Here is a 19,996-nt window from a genome sequence, read left to right on the forward strand (position 1 = left end):
GTATCCTGATTTACATAACAAATATTCTGTCACTCCCCAAGCCTGGTCGACTGCCGTACACAGGTGCTCTGTGATTTATTCCATCGAGCAAGATAAAAAAATAATAATAATGAAGTAGCTGAGAGAAAATTAAAGACAAGGAGATTTAGAGAGGTAAATGCATAAGGCAGTCTCTCCTTTAACTTATATAAGCACGTAAACACTTGAGGCATGAAATGAACAATTGCATATTTTACAGAGGCAGAATTAGATGAAGTGAAGGTAGAAGGAAGGGAAGCTTATCAGAGAGCGGCAGGGCTGCTCCCTCAGCTCGTCTCTGGGTGTGTGTGTTTATGGATCAGGAGTCATTCATAAAGCCCTAGCTGAGGTGTTTACGTCTGTGTATATGGAGATGGAGGGAGCTGAAGCCCGGAGTGAACCTCTACCTGAGGACGGTGTAGGTTTCAACTGCCTCATTCCGTCGTTTAGTCTTCCTGCCAAGCTACATGGTCTCCTATTTATCATTCCAGTAGCTTTGGCGTTTTGTTGCTTTCTGTCTTCACGCTGTGGAAAATTTGATTACCGTGGCGTTCAGGAGGAGGAGATGCAGAACCGAGTGTAATCGTCTTGTTTGTCTCTACTGGTGTTTGGATATGAAAGGTAGTTCTGTGCTCGTAATGTTCCACCATAAGGTACAAGGACACTTTGATGTCTTCGGTTGGGAGAATGTTCTGTTGCATATGCTACTGTATGCAGTGACTCGGTTGTTCTGAAGCGGAGCTGTTCCATGTCCTGTCTTCGCTGTCATCCGACTCAATGGGTGGTCCATTTAATTCCCTTCTTTGATCTGCTAAGCACGGAGGGGAGCTTTTGCACAAGAAAATGAGTGGTTGCGTCTCCCTTCCTAACTGTCTCAACCTGCTCTTGTTTTCCCTTGCACCAACAATTACTATTAGGGCTTGCCGACACCCTCCTTCCCCCCTTCCCCAATCTGTATCTCCAGAGAATAGGAGGAGAAGGGCGCATGTGTAAAGCACACTGATGTGTTAATCACATTTTGTAGTCTGTTAGGGTAGTGCGATCTCGCTGTGAAGCAGTGTGCAGCGCTACTGCGCTAATCATTGTGTCTTCCATCATGGATTGTAAAATGGCTACTGGAGCGACAGTAGTGAGCACATTTTCTGTGAGAGGAGAGAAAAAGAGGGAGCAAGCACAGCTGCTTTCATTAAGAAGGACTAGTTCATTTCTGACAAACAAATTGCAAAAGTTTGTTGAAAAAGTGTTTGTTTTTTTTATAATTCAGTGAAAATTGTGTATCCTTATAATAAGATTTACTTGTTTTATACGATTTTTTTTTGAGAATGTCTTGAATTGTTCTTCCCCCTTCATTTTAAGCACAGGTTTATCTAAATTTACAAGAAAGAAGAAAAAAAACAGATAAGGGGACAGAACTTAATTAATTCAAGTTATATTCTATACTCAAGTCTTTTTAGTATACACATTTCAGTACAAATTTGCAGGCAAAAAAAGGTCTATTGTCAATTGTGTAGTGATATATGAAGCAGAACTTTCAAACCAAGCAGCTTTCTGTTGCTCAACGCAGCAAATTCGCTTGACTTGAAAGTGTGGAAATATCTCGCTCTTATCTGCTATTCTCAATTGTGTGGATTCCTATTGAAATTGATTTTTTTTTTCAGTGAAAAATGTGTTGAACAACGATATATGTGACTGCACCCTTACCCAATTTTCCGTCTCAAGTCAGTTTATCTTATTTTAAAGGTTTTGATATATATTTTATATGGAAAGAACGATTTCAAAATGATTGGTTTACTCAACAGATCCATTCATGAACACACAAACAGAGGCCTTTCTTTATGAATGAATCATTGAATTTACCAATTTGCTCAGGACCACAACACCTCTTCTGTGCTTTATTGACCAAGCAAAAATTGGCGAAGCAACTGGCAAAATGTAAGTTACTCAACATTAACTTCATGTTTATTCATTTATTATATAAAATGTAAAGCATAATCATTCTGTTGGCCTGACCATCACCACAGCTACACCACCACTTTTACGCATGTCGTGTTTATTAATAGAAGATTGTCAGACTGTCATCTTTTAACAACTACCATTTTGTTAGTGTCTGTTGGCGCAGTGTATACTAGGCTTAATGCAAGGTAGAATGACTCTTACAATGGAGTCCTGAATGAAAGGAGAGACGAATTGGTGGCAGCTCTGAGGGTCCCAACTGGGGGGAACAGTACAAACGATGTGGTCACTCCATTAGTGGTGACCTTACACAGATCTGTTTGTCAGAGAGCGTAAATATAATGGATCAATAACTGAATGACGAAAGCAGAGAAATGCATTTAAAGACAGATACTAGAAGAGATCTGTGTTATGTTATCATATTGAAGCTTCTAAAAATACACCGGTGCTGAGAGGACAGCTTTCCACACAGCGTCAAACTGAGCTTACTTTAGCGATCTGGATATGATATGCGGTAGGGATGAGAGAGCTCTGCATGCTGGCTCTATATTCTGTCTCTGCTGTCATGGGAAGGTATATAATGAATGTGTGTGCATGAGTACGTGTGTACATTGATCAGTTACAAGGCTGTTCTGGCACGTATAGACTGTATGCCATATTGCGTCCATGCTGGAGAGCTTCAGCAGAGAGGGTAGTGCTCCGAGTGCTGAGATTCTGAGCTTTCCTCCCTGCTGTTATTCAATATCAGCACAGGCCCATGGATCCACATTCACGGTCTGACGATAACATCAAATTACACAGATCCAGCACAGAGCTCTGACTGAGTTTACAAAGAACACCTCTCTCAAACTCTCTCTTTCTGTCTGTGGGAATTTTGGCAGTCTGTTCACGCCCACCTCCTGTTTTTCTTTTAGGGACACTGCACCCAAAAATAGTCTGTCGTTTTCCCAGCCTTGCACAGAAACACCATTTTTTTTGTCTCTCTTTTTTTAATAATTAAATGACTTTTTGTTAACGGTTCTCGTGTGTTCTTCTGCTGATGCTGACGAAACACCATACTAAACAGCCTGCAGCACAACCAGTGCAAAAGCCTGCAGCACAACCAGTGCAGTCTGGTTCACTTTAAATTTTAATGTGGACTCATGCATTTTCTGTGAAGCTTCTTTGAAACGATGTGTATTGTAAAAAGCGGTATGTGAAGTGAATGGAATTGATTCCTGAACAAATGACCTTGAGTCAGTTCTTTTTAGTGAATCAAAAACAGAGATCAACCATGATTCCTGAACTAATGATTCTGAGTTTGTAGTAAATCAAAGAGATACAGCTCTCAGATACACATAGTTAAAGATATTTTTATTAATGTATTATTTATTTTGTAAGTTATTATTTTATACATATATTGTTAGGCCAATCAACTATATATTTGTAAAATGATATTTAAGCAGCAGTTATGCCACTTCTAAAAATGATTAAATTATAATGACAATTTAATTAGGTAACACTTTATTTTACAGTGTCATTGTAACATATGTTACATGTAGTTACTATAGTAAAAACTGTTATGCATAATTACATGCAACTAACCGTAAACTAAACCAAACCAAACCCTAATCCTAACACTATAGTAAGTACATGTAGTGTTACTCAGTACTTAAATGTATATTACATTTTAATTGCAGTATGAAAAAAGGCACCTACAATAAAGTGTAATCTTTAAATTTGAATTTGAACCATTACATTTAACCATTACCTTTTACCTCTTTTTTTTCTCTCTCTCCTAATTGATCGTCTGTCTCCCACTTCATCTTGTTTCTGTTCTACTTTTGCTCCCTCTGATGTTCTTTTTCTGCTGATCTCTCCATCTCCCCACCTCTGTTTTTCTCAAAGTATGTTTATACCCCCCCCCCCTCTCTCTCTCTCTCTCTCTCTCTCTCTCTCTCTCTCATTTTTCTCTCTCACTTTTGCTAATGGGGTGCTCTGAGGTCTTGTGTGCAAGGAGTTGGCAGAACACTGGGACATATGGCAGGGACTGAGTGAGAGGGTTGGCTGCTGGTTTGATGCTCCAGAGAGGTAGCTGGCTCTGACAGGTCGGACAGGTCCCAACGCTTGGAAGGAGGACTTTCCAAAATAAAAGTGCCTGCACGGGTTTCTCGAGACGAGCTGTGAAATAAATAACGTTAGTGGAAGAATCTGTTTTCTCTCATCTTCTTGGCTGGTTTCCAGATGAATCTTCTCTGTGAAATTGAGAAGAGATCTGAGGATTTTACGTCACTCAACCACAGGCTTCTCAATTGAATTTGGTGTCCTAGAAAATGCCAGCGTTTAAAAACACTGAGCCTCCACACCTGAGAGAGAGAGAAAGAGAGAGTGAGAAAGTTCAAAAGTTTAGACGGATTCGTTAGGAGAGCCAGAGATGCCTTTAGGACGGCAGGCTTCATGTCTGTGTGATGCCAGTTTGTCTCCTCGCATTTGCATAAGAAAGGCTGTAATGAGGTGCTGTGGAGGTGGAGAGAGCGTTTTGAAGTGAGTTGTGACTTTGCGCTGCATGTTCCACAGATTCACGGCTATTTTTTGAGAGATGTGTTTGGAGCGTTTAGCTAAAGGTGTCTGGTCACAGCTGAATATAGGAATACGTTTAATAGTGCCATTTCTAAGAATGATAATCAGACTCCTTGTTCAAAAACACTGCATCTATGAGACTCCGGTGAACTTTTTTTTTTTTTCAGTGAAATTTCTTTTTTCCTGTGAATCTCAGATGCATGAATGTATTTTCAGCCTCTAAAAAAGTACCCAGCCCTGCCATTTTTCAATAAAAGCCTTTGAACTATGTTTATGGAAGATCAGTTGCCAAAATATATTTTACATTTCATGTTTAAAGGTGGAGAAACCATGTATTATCCCCATTTTTTTCTTTCAGCCTATTTAATACTTAACCATTAGAATGTTATTCCTAACCCTTTTATTTATTTTTACCAGATATGAGCTCTTATTTCAGCAAAGAAAGTGTCAAATATCATTCCTCCCCACCAAAATGTATGATACTGCCATTTGGAGAAATCGTAATTTCAGATTAAACAGCATCCACGATACAGCCGCCTCGACATCCGGATCCTCGAATAATGAGCCAGCCAGTCTTTTGTGCTTTTTGTATCTTTCGCCGTCTGATCCCATTCACTGGCAGACTTATGATGTGAGGAATAATCAATCAAACAATAAATCAATATTCAACAAAAAACATCTGTGGCCAGTCGAGCGTGAAACGCTCCTCCATTTCGCGGGCTCAGAAAAGCTTGACGAGTTTCGGCTGCGCTCTGAGATTGAGAAATTTTGATAACCGGCCTTATCAAGGTCGAAGCGGCTAAGCAGACTGAATAAACTTGTCACACATAATGTAGTGCTCTGTCTGAACGTTTGGGGGGAAATACCATCACACAGGGGAATTAATTGGAATTATGGACGACAATATGTATTTATATTATGTCAGTTAATGCAGTGAATGTACTTGAGGCCCTTCTTAGCAGCTGAAAAAGCTCACTTGCAACGTAACTAGACCTCAGAGTCAGTTTAATGGTATCGTTGCTGTCCACGGTCCATAGCCCCCGGTATATATTTAGCTTGGGTAATTGCGGTGTTATTATCTTCTGTTGTTGTCACTCCTGTTGTTTTTCTTGCCGTTGTTAGATTGAGACTCGGCTGCGGCTTTGGAGCTGGTCTCATTAACTCACTGTGCTATCATCCCCAGTAGCAAAACAAGCTGCCTGAGTGAGTGTACTGCTCACTGGGAGCCACTTAGACCTCTCCTCTCCTTTACTCTTATAGCCCCTATACATTACTGTATGTGCAGTGAAGTTTACATGCCCCTCTTTTCTCATGTAGGGCCCTGTAATATCCGCAATCACAGAATCGCGAAATTGGCCAATTAACGCGGAATGTTAACACGTAATTTTTGTGTAATTTTACATATTTGGAATGAAATTCTGCCAAATTCTGACTCTACCAACTAAATGGCTCAACAGAAATCGAGACTCACAAGACCAGGCAACATTTTTCCAGTCTTCAAATGTCCAATATATTTTGCTGAGCTCTTCTGCTGTTGTAGCCCATCCGCCTGAAGGTTGTGCGTGTTGTGGCTTCACAAATGCTTTGCTGCATACCTCGGTTGTAACGAGTGGTTATTTCAGTCAAAGTTGCTCTTCTATCAGCTTGAATCAGTCGGCCCATTCTCCTCTGACCTCTAGCGTCAACAAGGCATTTTCCCCCACAGGACTTCCGCATACTGGATGTTTTTCCCATTTCACTCCATTCTTTGTAAACCCTAGAAATGGTTGTGTGTGAAAATCCCAGTAACTGAGCAGATTGTGAAACACTCAGACTGGCCCATCAGGCACCTACAACCATGCCACGCTCAAAATTGCTTAAATCACATTTCTTTCCCATTCTGACATTCAGTTTGGAGTTCAGGAGATTGTCTTGACCAGGACCACACCCCTAAATGCATTGAAGCAACAGCCATGTGATTGGTTGAATAGATAATTGCATTAATGAGAAATTGAACTGGTATTCCTAATAATTCTTTAGGTGAGTGTTTATTATGAAGGCTGAAAAACTGCATAGTGTTGCTTTAATGTATATTAAAATGTAATTTACTCCTGTGATGGCAAATCTGAATTTTCAGCAGCCATTACTCCAGTTGTCAGTGTCACATGATCCTTCAGAAATCATCGTAATAGTAGGTACAAGTATGACGTCACTTTGTAGGCCAACCAGCAGTTAGCATCACACTGGTTCCCTCAACAATAACTGTTCCCTCACAGTTTATGATTGCATGTTTTGTCTATCAAGATAATTTTCACAGATAAATACAACTTTTATGAATTTTGAAGCCAAAATGCATTGAGTGGGATAATTCTGATGTATTTAAGTCATAGAAAAAACATGAAAGTGTCTTGAGTGTACACACACACACACACACATATATATATATATATATATGTATATGTATATGTATATATGTGTATTAATTATTATTAATATATATATTTTTTTACTTTTTTCTTTGAAAAAAAAATCAGGATTTTTCTTTTTTATATATTGAACATTTAAAAGAATAGCATTTATTTGAAATAGAAAAAATTGTAACATTAGAAATGTATGTATTGTCATTTTCTATAAATTTAATGCATCCTTGATATTTTTTAACCTCTTGCCACATTTAGTCAATGTCATTGCATTTAATTCTGCTATGGTGAGGTGAGTGTTTACTCACAATTAACATACAATCCACACACACACACAAATACATACTAAGTGCAAATTGTTTGGGGATGTACTGTTCCTACTATAAACTAGAAAGGAGGACAATATTTTGCTCGGATTTATAAAGCTGGAGGCTCAGGGAAGAAAGGTGTGAAAAAAATCGAAGACTGGTGATAAATGACAGAAATGGTGGATGTGTTATAGAAGAGAGAGAAATAAATGTGTGAATACACATGCATGTAATATGAGCTTACTTAATTGCTTCTGCTTCTCCCTAGAATGCCTTCCTAGAGCTTTGAAGGGAGTTTCCCCACTTCTCTGACAATGCAACAAGATTTTTATATATATAAAAAAAAGAAAAGAAAAGAAAAAGATCATGTTTGTTTCATGCAGGTCAAAACAGAAGTGTTTCAAAAATGACGGGATAGTTCACCCAAAAGTATATTCATGATCATGTCATTCCAAACCCTGTTTGACTTACCTTCTTGTATGAAAAAAAGAAGATATTTAGCAGAATGTCCAAGAAGCTTATTTCCCGTACAGTGAAATTGAATTTTGAGCAGACAGTGGCTGTCACTATTCAATTTCATTATATACTTATGTACTGATTTTATACTGCGCTTTATTTAGACATTTGTATTAACTAAAACACCAATAGCATGTGTGTAACGGCATGTCCCCTTCTCAAGCTGATTCTCAAGCAGGCACAGATACAAGTGGCTAAGCTATTACTTGAATGGGTTTGCAAGTAATCTTGATCTAGTGGACAAGCTTGAAGAAGTGTTTCCTCCCACTAGATTTATCTGTGCCCAGAGCCTCAGTCTTCTTTTCAGCCCCACTGTCGTTTATCTCCGGTCTTGTATTCCCTACAGTGTGAATGGGGCCATGGTGGAGAAGCTATATGTGATTCACCGAAACATATCTCTAGAGAGCCTATAAAGGGCGTTTGGCTAAAACACAAAGAGAGGAAGAATCAAAGCACAGATCAAATTAATGCACAAGCTAGCTGTGGCCACTGAGGTACAATGTTGGCTTATTATTACTTATATTATTATTATTATTATTATTATTATAGAAGGTTGGATTATTTATATTTATGTCAATGACAGTGCAGTATTTCTCTACAGATTACAAATTCATAGTCTATGAGCTACTGTTGAAATAGCTTTACTTTTTTCTTACATAACTGTGAGCGAATGTCACCTTATGAAAAATCAATGTAGACAGCTTTGACAGTTTATCTGGCGCTTAGTCCCTGTTCTGCCTGACACCAAATATTCTCTGAGATCAGCCTATTCTGTCAGAGAAGCTCCTGTGATTTTAATTCATTTTCATTTTGGTGTCATTTAGTGATGTCATTTAGGTGTAGCTTTGTAAGGAGATAATAAAAGGCCCTAATGAAGTTTTATGTACGGTGTCAGTTATTAAAGCTGCAGTCCACAATTTTTCCTCTTGTCGCCATCTCTGTTCGAAATCTGCAATTGCATTCATTCGCGGAACTGCATTCATTCGTTGTACTTCAACACCCTCAACATGGCACTGCGCAGATGAACACAATGTTTGAGGAGACTGAGGCTGTTAGTCATCGTGCCGGTGTGGATACTGGCATTCAGAATCACAGATTATTATTTTTGGAAGTATGACCAACATAAGAGTTTTCTCTGGAAAATGTCATCTGAACTAGTAAGAAACATCCACTATTGTTCTGACTCTGACATTGCTGTAAATCGCGCTGATTAAATCAAACAATCGCTTATAAGTTATCATATCGTGCAAAAACGTGCAAATTATACTTTCTTCTCAAATTGTTAATGTTAACAATGTCATTGCGTGACTACATGTAATGTCCTTCCGAACAAAGTCTTTTTAGCGGGTGAATCTGTTGTCACTGGTGATTGTCGTTTGAGCCTTTCTCAAATTGATAAGTTTAATAATATCAAGTGCTGTGAGAAAAGCTTATAAATCTCCACCTCCAACATCCTCACATGCAATATAGCCTACTAGCCGAGTCTCCTTTATGTGTACAGATGTGACGTAATGACGCAGGGACATGCTTGAATCTCCCGTGGAAATCCACCTGTACCACTGGAATTAAAAGCATTATTACAAGCTTACGGCTTTGAATCGAGCTAAGGCAAGCAGATAGTTTTGAATACTGGCTGGTTATGCATTTTCTCAAGTATGTATTTTGGATAATTTTTAACCCCAAAAAAATCTACGGACTTCAGCTTTAATGTTGACTGTTTTGTGTAGTATTATTGGCTTTGTTATTGCCTTGGAGATTGTGCCGTTGTATAATTGTGAAAGGGGATTTAATTCCAAAAATTTATATTTTGTGTTCTTATTCTTAAATATTACATTTCAAATATCAAAATAATGATTATGGAAAAAGATATGGGCATGTCAAAATAAGTTTAGGAAATGTCTGTTGTTGAATAGAACAAAGTATTAATGTATTACCACCCCTGCAGTACTGCTAATTAGACCAAGTCTGTCATATTGCGTTTATCGCATGCAGCACAATTTAGATAACTAAAGTTGACACTGCTTCTTTTAATTGTTTGTTTTTTTTAAATATCCCACCGTTACTGTAGAAGCGTCAAATTGTAGCTTTCATAAAGCTCTTTTTTCAGATGGTGTTATGGTGAGAGGGAAATCATACAGGAAAATATACTACAGCTTGTCTTCCTGTAGCATGGGAGTTTTCAGTGGTTGAGTGACTGTGTTCAGCGTTCACAGACTGTCGCCCGTAGCAGCTTTGAGGTAACAAGCCCACAGACGTGCTGCCCCCAACGTTCCTGTCTAAATTTAAGCTGATGAAGAGATAATTGCTCAGTCAGCTGCGTACCAGGAATCACTCTACTAGTGCGAACAGAAGCCATGCAGTTGAGTGGTTCTCAACTGATTTTTTTACTTAGAATTTACTTTGAATATTGTCTAAAGAAAGTATAAAATACTGATGTTGGCTTTCAGGTTTTACCAGTTATGGTTAGACTTGAAATGTAACGACTATTATAACCGCATCTATGCATGATGCTGATATTATGCATTTTAATGAATACAGACAAAATTAATAATTTAATTATTAATATTGTGTTATATTCTATGTTGTTTAATTAAAATAAAACATGAAGTGTTGTCAACTGCTGTGTGCATAATGATGATAATGATACTGCTTTTCAATGAATGATGGTAAGAAAAGTTTAATTAATTAAATTTGAATTAAATTACAATTAAGTTTTTAGTGTAATCTTAAATGTATTTTTTGCACCCTCCAGTGACTAATACTTTGCAGTTAATAGATATAATATTTGATGTCATATTTGAAAGGCATAATACAGACACTAACACTGACTGAATAGGAAAATTGACAATTTTCTAAATGTATAAACATCAGAAGCGTGCTGCTGCTTCAAAATATGGCAGAAGGCAGCCACACCAAATTAGTAGTGCTTTAATAGCAGATTGGGGTTGAGACAATGATATCAGCTATAAATTCACTGTTTGTGTTAACAGAGAAAGTAGAATTATTCCAAAAGGAATCAGCCATCACAAATGGCATGTATCTTTAAATGCTATGTCGGCAGGTTAATAGACAATTTAAACCGCATTTGATGTCATAGGTTGTACTATGAGCTTTCAAAGAAAAAAAATTGTATGGCTCATTGGGGCGTGGATTGTTTGGTGTATGCAAATGCAAGCTTTACAAAAAGGCTGTTATTCAAAGATGAGGCTATGAAAATTATTTTTGACATGACAGCAAACATGCAAGAGATCTTTCTCATTTCAGATGCAAAAAGTCTAACCAATCGTAGCTGACATCCCATACATATTTTCTTAAAGGCACAGTATCAAAAACATTGTTTAATCCTGTAAGTAAGACAAATGGTGCATGAATGACTAACATGTATATGGACTAAAGGAAAAATTTACAGTATGTATATAGAAGTAGGTAAGTGTAAATGGTGACAAATAGCATCTTGTTTTGAATCGTGCAAAATGGAAAGTGCTGTTTTATAAGGGTAAAATGATTGCGCAGTGGCGGTTAGAGAAAATGGTTGTTACCAAGGTTGGCCTAAATAGACACTGACTACGTTTACAAGCTGTCAATATTCGGGTTGTTCAGGTTTCTCAAACATTCGGAATAACCCGTTTACATGCGTGAGCAGAGAGAGTTACTCCTGTATACATGGAATTTATAATCAATCGGCTAATCACCGATGTAAATGGTGATGCACGGTTAGCGTCTGGACCTTAAGACGTAATATGCATAATTTCCGATTCTTCTTCCTGTATCCAAATAAAACAACAGCAGCAGCATGCGGATAATGAATAGTTCGGGGCAGATGACGATCGCCTTTGTTTGCGCTTTGGTGCCGTTACTGATCAACCAGCAGCACTTGACACTACTGAGTCAACTCGCCATGTTTACCTCTACTTCTTGTTTACTTCCGGTATACTGCATGCAGGCATTTGTATGCGAATAGAACATGCGCAGAACACAAATCAATGTTCCTTTTGATGGAGATATGCCGATACCTGTTTACATGACCAAAAATTCGGGTTAGAAAAGGAGAACCCCAAGGATCCGGGTTTTTAAAATCCGGGATATGATCATATTCGGGTTATTAGTTGCATGTAAACATAGTTACTGTCAAAAATAAATGATAAAAACTGGTAGGATATGGCTTAAAACAGAAACAGAAAGTATGTATCGATGTAATATATGATGTATGCATATGTATGATGACATGTATTTTAATTTTGCATTTAAGCAAGCCTTCCTGGTTATTTGCTCTTGAAGATTTTATTTCCTGCAAGAGTTTTTGCAGAGAACTAGACGATAGAGTCGCAACAGAGACAAATTGATACGAAAGACTCATAACACACTCTGTTACTGGCAGTGGAATTGGATATTTTGTGGTTATTCAGGGCATCCAATATATAAACATGTGTGAAATGTTGTGTGTATGGACCAGTGTATGGCCCTGACTTCGTCATACTCATTTTCTAGTCAGAATTTTAGTCTGATACTGCTCCATAGGGCACCGAACCAGGAAAAGAAAAAAAAGAAGAAAAAAAAAAAAAACTCTGCAATTAACTATGTGTAGAACTATGTGTAGTTCAACTTAAGTTGAACTTCACATAGTTTTCAACAGAACTCAACTACATGCACGCTGGAAGTAGTAAAATAATGAGTGTTGGTCCTCCATGAGTGCGACCAAAGGAGAAATTACATAGACCACAGTGTTTTCATTGCGTTCCATTTTCTTAGCGACCATTGAAACCAGCTGATAAATTAAACTTTTTCCGAATCCTGTAGGAAGGATTTTTCCGATCAACAAATACCTTGTTTGAATGCGCAGTCAATTTCTTTTACATCAGAAGTGATACCGGAATCTATACATCTCAATTCTCCAGCTGCAGTCAACTTTGACTTCAACCCAATCGCTCTTTTTATAATATCATGATTTCGTAACTGCAGATCATCTGTCCATCATATTATAAAGCCCGCCCTTGCCATTTGATTGGCCCGACGATTTCTGAACCAATCATAATTTTTCCTCAATGGATCGAGTCCAGAATGGCAGTGTGTGTGTGTTGATGCAAAAGCCTGTTTTGCTGGTGTGACTCTGTGGGCGCCTTCCTGCACTGAGTCACATTATAGCTGACTCAGTGGTATATAGAGGAGGTGGAAGAGAGCCAGAATCAGCACCACCCTTTGGCTCTTTGTGCACACAAACACACACACCATCATCTGAGGCAAAAAGCTTTTTTAACTCGCAGTGGACACATGAAGGGTGATGAAGGATGGAGAAAAAGATGGAGTAAATGAGCCTTGTTGATATCTCCTGGGTTTATCTTAAGAATATTCCAGATAATTCCAGAGCAAATGAGCTGGTCTTATGGTGTGTTAGGTTAATTGTGTTGCAGATTCCTGGATTTATGGTAATTTGGTTCAGTCTTGCTGTAAATTGCCTGTTAAAGTCATTAATATTCCTGATGAGAAGTAGACTCAGCTCTGCTCTGTAATAATATAATTGTATTTACTGCGAAGAAGGTAGCTGCGGAGATAGGACTTCACAGTTTATAAATGGGCGCCTCTTCAGTTAATATTTTAACCAAGTTCCCAAAATACTCTCGGATCTGTGTGACAGTCGGAGCTGTTTGCGCAAATGTGAAGAGGAGTGAGTGTGTGTGTGCCTGGGTTCTGTGCCAGCATGCTTACAGTAATGGGTCTCGCTGACTGATTTGGTAATTATGTCCTGATATGTGTGGCTGCTTTATTTATGGTCACCATTATCAAGGACCTTGGTTCTCATTTATGAGCAAGATGGCTCTGACCTCAATCTCAGGTGTGTGTGTGTGTGCGGGCATACTGACAGCAACCAATCATTCTCAGATTGACTGTGGTGAGTTTCTACAACGTTTGACCCCTTAAGGATGACTTTTGACTGGCTTTTGGCTTTGTACAGGTAGGTAATTTGAAAGTTGAAGCAAGTCTTGTGTCCAGTAAACATGGGAGCCAGTAGATGGACGGTAAGTGATCTGCTCTGTATTATTATGTGATGGAGGGCCAATAACATATAAATGGATCAACAACAAAGAAACACTTTAACGCGTATGTGCTTGGTATTAATGTTTGAATATGTTTTTGAATAAAAGCTCAAGAAAGTTCTCTTTTCAAGAAAGGTTTAATTTGAATAAGTCTATAAATGGCATGTGGTGCAACAAAGTAAAACATATAGATCTTAAATATGGGTTTATCAACATTTTTTTAAATGTTTTTTTCAGTCTAAAGTATTTGTAAAGTTATTTAAATGTCTAAAGTTATTGTAAATGTCATGAATATCAAGGTTTTGTGCCGTCATACCACATGGCATTTTACAACCTGAACTAACCTTGCCCTGTAATAGAAAGTTCAAGATATTTGATATTTTAAGAGTTTGATCTAGACACACACAGTCATGATGGTCTGCAGGGGTCCACTCTATGATGTCATTTCCTTTTTTCTTGCATGTTGGTTGGACCACATTACTGTTGATTTGGTGGAAAGGTTTTCAATGTGTTCTCTTTAAGTATTAGTAATAAAGGATGATGAGAAATTAGTTTAGTTTAGAAACTCCCTCATATATCTTTTTACTTTATTCCACCACCAAAAAAAAACATTTTTATTTCCTTATGACAAGTTTGATCAATCCTTCATTGTAGTTATGAATTGCATCGTAATGTATTTTTAAAAAATAAAGTAATAGATATGGCAAAAAAGCATGCCACTGACCCCTATATTTGCTCATCTTTCCAATGAAACTTTTATATTGCATTGCATTGCCTTTCTAGCTTGCTATTAATGCATCTGAACAACCTCTTTTATTGCAAAACGCTGGTCTGCCGTTGGCTTACCTCCTTTGTTTCTCCATGTTCTTACAGAGAGGGAAGAGTATGTGGCCACCTTCAAGGGTTCAGAGTATTTCTGTTACGACCTGTCCCCGAACCCCATCCAGAGCAGTAGCGATGAGATTACCCTCTCCTTCAAGACCCTGCAGCGGAATGGACTGATGCTCCACACCGGAAAGTCTGCAGACTACGTCAACCTGGCGCTGAAGAATGGTGCCGTCTCGCTGGTCATCAACCTGGGCTCTGGGGCCTTCGAGGCCCTGGTGGAGCCCGTCAATGGGAAATTTAATGACAATGCCTGGCATGATGTGAAGGTTACCAGGAACCTTCGTCAGGTAACCGCGCAGAAAAGGCAGAGGTCGAGATTGGATACATTCAGATTCAGATTAGTAGCATCAAACTAACCTTCGGAATAGATTTAACCGTAAACACTTTAATCCCAAGACATGCTTCCATTTAAAATAGTTTAGGTTTCCATATTATGTGTTTGAATGTTGCTACTAAAAGTCAACTACTACAGAGAAAGTTCTAGGCTTTTGATGCACCTTTAGCATTTTAAATAAGCTTACTCTATGTGGCATAGATAAGAGTTAATGTAAAAAAGACGCTCCCAACATTGAAGTTTGCATGTACCAGTCATTAATTCAGCTTTTAGACATGAGTGAGCATACCCTTAACACTGTTCCCCTTGACTAATATTTAAATTCAACCTCAGACGCTACGGCATCCATATTTTACTGTCACTATTTGATAGCGCCACCTCTCACTACATTACATGAGTGCATCACCTGTCAACGCAGAACACCTTTGAAGTGTCAAAACTCGGATAAGATCCGAGATGTGTGGCATGAAGTTGGATAGGACAGGCAGTAAACATAAAAAGCTCAGTTGTGTGTTCTGTCACCAGTAAAGTTAGCGGAGCGCCAGGAATAGGAAGAGACAATGTTTGGAACAGAGTAGACTAGATGCGTCCCAGAGGAAATCCACGGTGCAGATCTCTTCTGCTTCTCCTTTCCTTCTCTTCTTTTGCCCTTTTTAAATGTTTACTAACCTGCTTTTGGGGAAAGAAACTAACCTTTCATCCATGGAATGTGTCATTTACTAACCTGTTACCTCTTACTAACGTGCAACGCTGATGTACTAACCTTGGCAAGAGACCATCTTTTTTGATTAAGGAACGGTGTTCTGTTCACAGTTTTTTAATTTCCTTTCTCCCCCCTTTTCCACAAAGCACTCAGGCATTGGACACGCTATGGTAAACAAACTACATTGTTCGGTAGATATCATTCTAATTGTTTCTTAGTTTGGGTTTGCCGTGTGTCTATTTTCCTTTTTTTGAATCGTAGACATCAATACTAAACAAAAAAAGGGGGAAAATGCGGTTGGTACTCTTTACGCTTATTTCCCCTGCCCTGCCCAAATTCCCCATTTCTTTTTCTTCTCATTAGTTCGGTTTCCTCAGCTCTTTCTGTCCCGTTCATCTTTATCGTTTTTTTTTTTGTTTGTTTGTTTTTGTTAGGTTATCTTGCATCTTTTCCTTCTTTGGGTTCTTTTGCATAAGGTTTTGCTCACCGATCGGTCTCGGCTGGCTGGCTCTGAGCCTTTTCATTGGTCCAGCTAGCTTTGAGGCCTGTTGTTTAGCATGGTGTGCATCCTGGCCACCCCGTGTACTAACACCTCTGTTTCATCAGTACATTTAAGGCTGGCATGGGTGGCCAGTCATCTCGTCTGTTGTAGTTTTTGCTTGCTGTCTTCATGTGAACACGCTTATGCATGCAGACACCTCTGCTGTGATTGGTCTCATGAGCTTCGTCGTGTTTGTGTACTTCTCCCTCCCCTTCTCTCTGTACTCATTCCTGTGCAATCTAATCTGTGAGAAGAATTATTCTCTCTAACCAACCATTGTTTGCATGTAGAGAGGGAGGGATAATGAAGCATGCATCCATTCAACCAAATCTGTGAGAAATGTGCCTCTAATTGCCTGTGCTTTCATTTCTAACCTCTTAGCACGCCGTGTTCTTTGTTTTTACCTCATATAAATACATTGAAAACTGCTGAAACTACTCACACGCACTGGATTCAAGCGATACTAACTCTCAGAAACACACATACTACTAACACCATTTTTGTGTCTGCTGATTTATTTTTTGTGCTCTAACAGTGGCACCACTAACATTGATCATGGGCTAATGTGCCGCAGACTTCCTCAGCTCACCTAAGGCATACTAGACTTTCACACCAAAACGTAAATCTAGAAGGACAAAAAAAAAAAAAGAAAAGTCAAATAAGAAATAAGAATTTCCTGAAACCTGAAACAGACATGAAAATGGGTTCACATTAAATTAATAAAAAGAGAAAAGCAATAAATAAATACATAAATAAGAAGCATTAAAGACAAAAACAAAACAAAACCAAGCATCCAAATCCTTAAGAGGGGGACCAAAGCCCTGTAACAGCATTCAAGTTATATGTGAGTATAGCGTGTCCTTTCCCTGTGCTTTGTTGTCTAGGTTACAATATCCGTGGATGGAATTCTGACCACCACTGGATATACACAAGAGGACTACACCATGCTAGGCTCGGATGACTTTTTCTATGTCGGGGGTAGTCCCAGCACTGCGGATCTGCCCGGATCCCCCGTTAGCAACAACTTTATGGGCTGCCTGAAAGAGGTAAGCGCCCTGTAAATTACTACTTAAAAAAAAGTCTGCTAGTAATTTAATTACCTTCAAGTGATACATTTATTCATTTACATTTTGGTAGATAAAAAGATATGCTGAATTGTACTATTGGACTAATTTCGTTTTATAAGAAGTATGGTGAAAGTGTGGTAAATCAGCAACATTTCATGGAGAATGTTGTTTATCTGTGGACAACATAGTTCATTCATGGCACAATGTTTCTTCCTGGTTTCCACATCAATGCTATTTGATCCGTTAATAACGGAGAAAGTTATTCCTTTTGTGGTGAATTCAAATGTTTTTCTTTACTGGATTTCGCTGTGAAGTAATAGTGCTGCTTGAATAAGATCGGCTCGGGCTGAATTGGTCCAAACTGATAAACAGTCCAGCAACCACACAATAACGAGTTGCTCAGTTTCGTTCCGCTTACATTACATTTGCCATTTGATGTTGGGCAATGTTGTTGTCACGCCCGTGTCTCTTACATTATGAGCGCTTGCCACGCATCACCTACATTTGAAATAACAAAATTATGGTCGGCAGGAAAAATGGTCCAATGAACCGTTCGGTTTAAAAATGCGTACCGAAAACCAAACCGAAAGCCTCGTTCCGAATGGTTCAATACGAATACGTGTATCGTTACACCCCTAATATACATGTGTATATATATATATATATATATTGAATGAAAAATGAGAGATGTGTCCTTGCAGCTAACTTCTCAGAAAACATTTCTACAGTAGTGTCTGTCTGTGTGAGTTAGGAATATAGTTTGTATTGGCCGACTGTTTAAAAACAACTGATGATTAGGCCTGATTATATCGAGTCAATCAAAAGGGAGCAGAAAAATCAGACTGACACATGTGTGAAGAAAATGTCTGTTGTGTTGAATTTAAGGCTGTGGAAGTTAATGGAACAATAACATCATAAAACAAAGAAAACACACACAAAAATAGTGATGTTAATGCAGGATCTATTTGACCCTATGTATCACCCGTAGTTCAAGAAAGGGTTGCCAGCCTCGCATTTACTCCATACACCAAACATTTGTAGCACCTCCCATCCAGTAATCACAAAGAGCATTGTGCTTTGTTAATTCTGATAAGAAACAAAGTCTCAGCTTTCAAATTATGTCCATTTTATCACAAAATGAATATGTAGAATGAATAGTGGCTCAGTTCAAGCGGCAGCGGCATTCTTTGTTTCCGCTTAAATATAAGTTATACAATAACATGCTACATTTCAGTAAGACCGTGTATTCACTCCGGCGAGGGCTCGATTTGAGATGGGAAAATGTATAAGGAGATTTAAACAAAAACACTGGACAAATTTTGATCATTATATGATGGTTGTGTACAGGCACTGCCAACACACATTTCAGTACATTCAACTTGTAAAGGTACATGTACTTTCATATTTAAAAGATTCAAAGAGGTTCCATGAGCGTCCACAAATCTTTCCACAAATCAGTCATTGGCGGGGTGGCGAGAGCGAATTTTGCAGAAGAACCCACAGAGAGTCAATACAACAGCGTTTGATCAACCAACAACCACTTAATGTTGTATTTACCTCAGGGAAGTTATGTAATGTTCACAGTTCATTAGTTAGTTACAGTTCAAATAAACAGCACTACATTAATAAGTATGTTATTTTTACAGGAACTATAATGATAATGTTGACATTTTTCTCTTCAAACTCTACAAGATTAAATCACCAACAACAACTTCGGATGAACAAACTACTGTACATTCCTCAGTTCCTGTAAAATATTGGGGTTTGCTTCAGAAACAGCATTTTTAATGTCACCCCGCAAGTTTCCAATGTAGTTGAGGTCAGGGATTTAAGCAGGCAACCAAGGAAACCAAGATGTTTCTCGCTTACTTGTGTGTTTGGGGTCGTTGTCTTGTTGAAAGACCTATTTCAGGGGCATTTCCTTTTCAGCAAAGGGCAACAATATCTTCAAGTATTTTAATGTATTCAGTCAATGATCCCTGGTTTGAGAAAAATGGGTCCAACACCTTAGTATGAAAACATCCTCATACCATAATTTTTGCACCACCATGCTTCACTGTCTTCACAGTGTACTGTGACTTGAATTCAGCACCCTGGGGTCGCCTGATGTACTGTCGATAACCACTAGACCTGAAAATAACAATTTTATTCTCATCAGTCCACAGAATGTTACGCCATTTTGCCAATCGACGTGTTCCTTGGCAAATTTTAACCATTTTTTTTCCCAACAATGGTGCTTTACAGAGACTTCTTCTAGTTTAGCTTCAATCTAACATAGCCATCTAATACAGTAGCTGTTCAAACACCGCCCTTATGTCTAGGCTAAAACAAGGCAAAATTTGGGCTATCGATAAAAATGTAATAATAGACATCTAACCATAGCCCAAGAATAGACGCACAGTCTACGCATAAACATGTCACTGTTGACTTTGATTACAGTGTTGTTCAGAATTGTTTGCCCCCTTGGTAAATATGCTCAAAGATGGCTATAAAAACAATTATGCATTGTTAATCCTTTTGATATTTTTTTAGTTTTTTATGCAAAAATCTAACCTTTTATTGAAGTAAAATAATTGAAAGTGTGGGGATAATCAGATTATGAAATAAATGTTTTTCTTCAAAACACTTTGGTAAAAACAATTATTTCCCCCCTTTAATTAAATACTTTTTGCAATCTC

General features: G+C 38.3%; 1 protein-coding gene across 25 annotated transcripts in view; it reads left to right on the plus strand.

The window, feature by feature from the left end:
* The window catches only part of nrxn1a (neurexin 1a), a 245,765-nt gene that overhangs the window by 118,281 nt on the left and 107,488 nt on the right, over positions 1–19,996 (plus strand). For 21 of the 25 annotated variants that reach the window (XM_089122111.1, XM_089122110.1, XM_089122113.1 and 18 more), the window contains 3 exons: positions 14,659–14,960; positions 15,857–15,880; positions 17,136–17,297. In XM_089122111.1, coding sequence (XP_088978237.1) covers positions 14,659–14,960; positions 15,857–15,880; positions 17,136–17,297 — 488 coding nt within the window. The remainder of the gene's footprint in view (positions 1–14,658; positions 14,961–15,856; positions 15,881–17,135; positions 17,298–19,996) is intronic. The other 4 variants (XM_089122119.1, XM_089122123.1, XM_039661410.2 and 1 more) reach the window with 1 other exon arrangement.

The sequence above is a fragment of the Pimephales promelas genome, chromosome 17, assembly GCF_988280905.1.
Source record: "Pimephales promelas chromosome 17, fPimPro1.hap1.1, whole genome shotgun sequence".
NCBI lineage: Eukaryota > Metazoa > Chordata > Actinopteri > Cypriniformes > Leuciscidae > Pimephales > Pimephales promelas.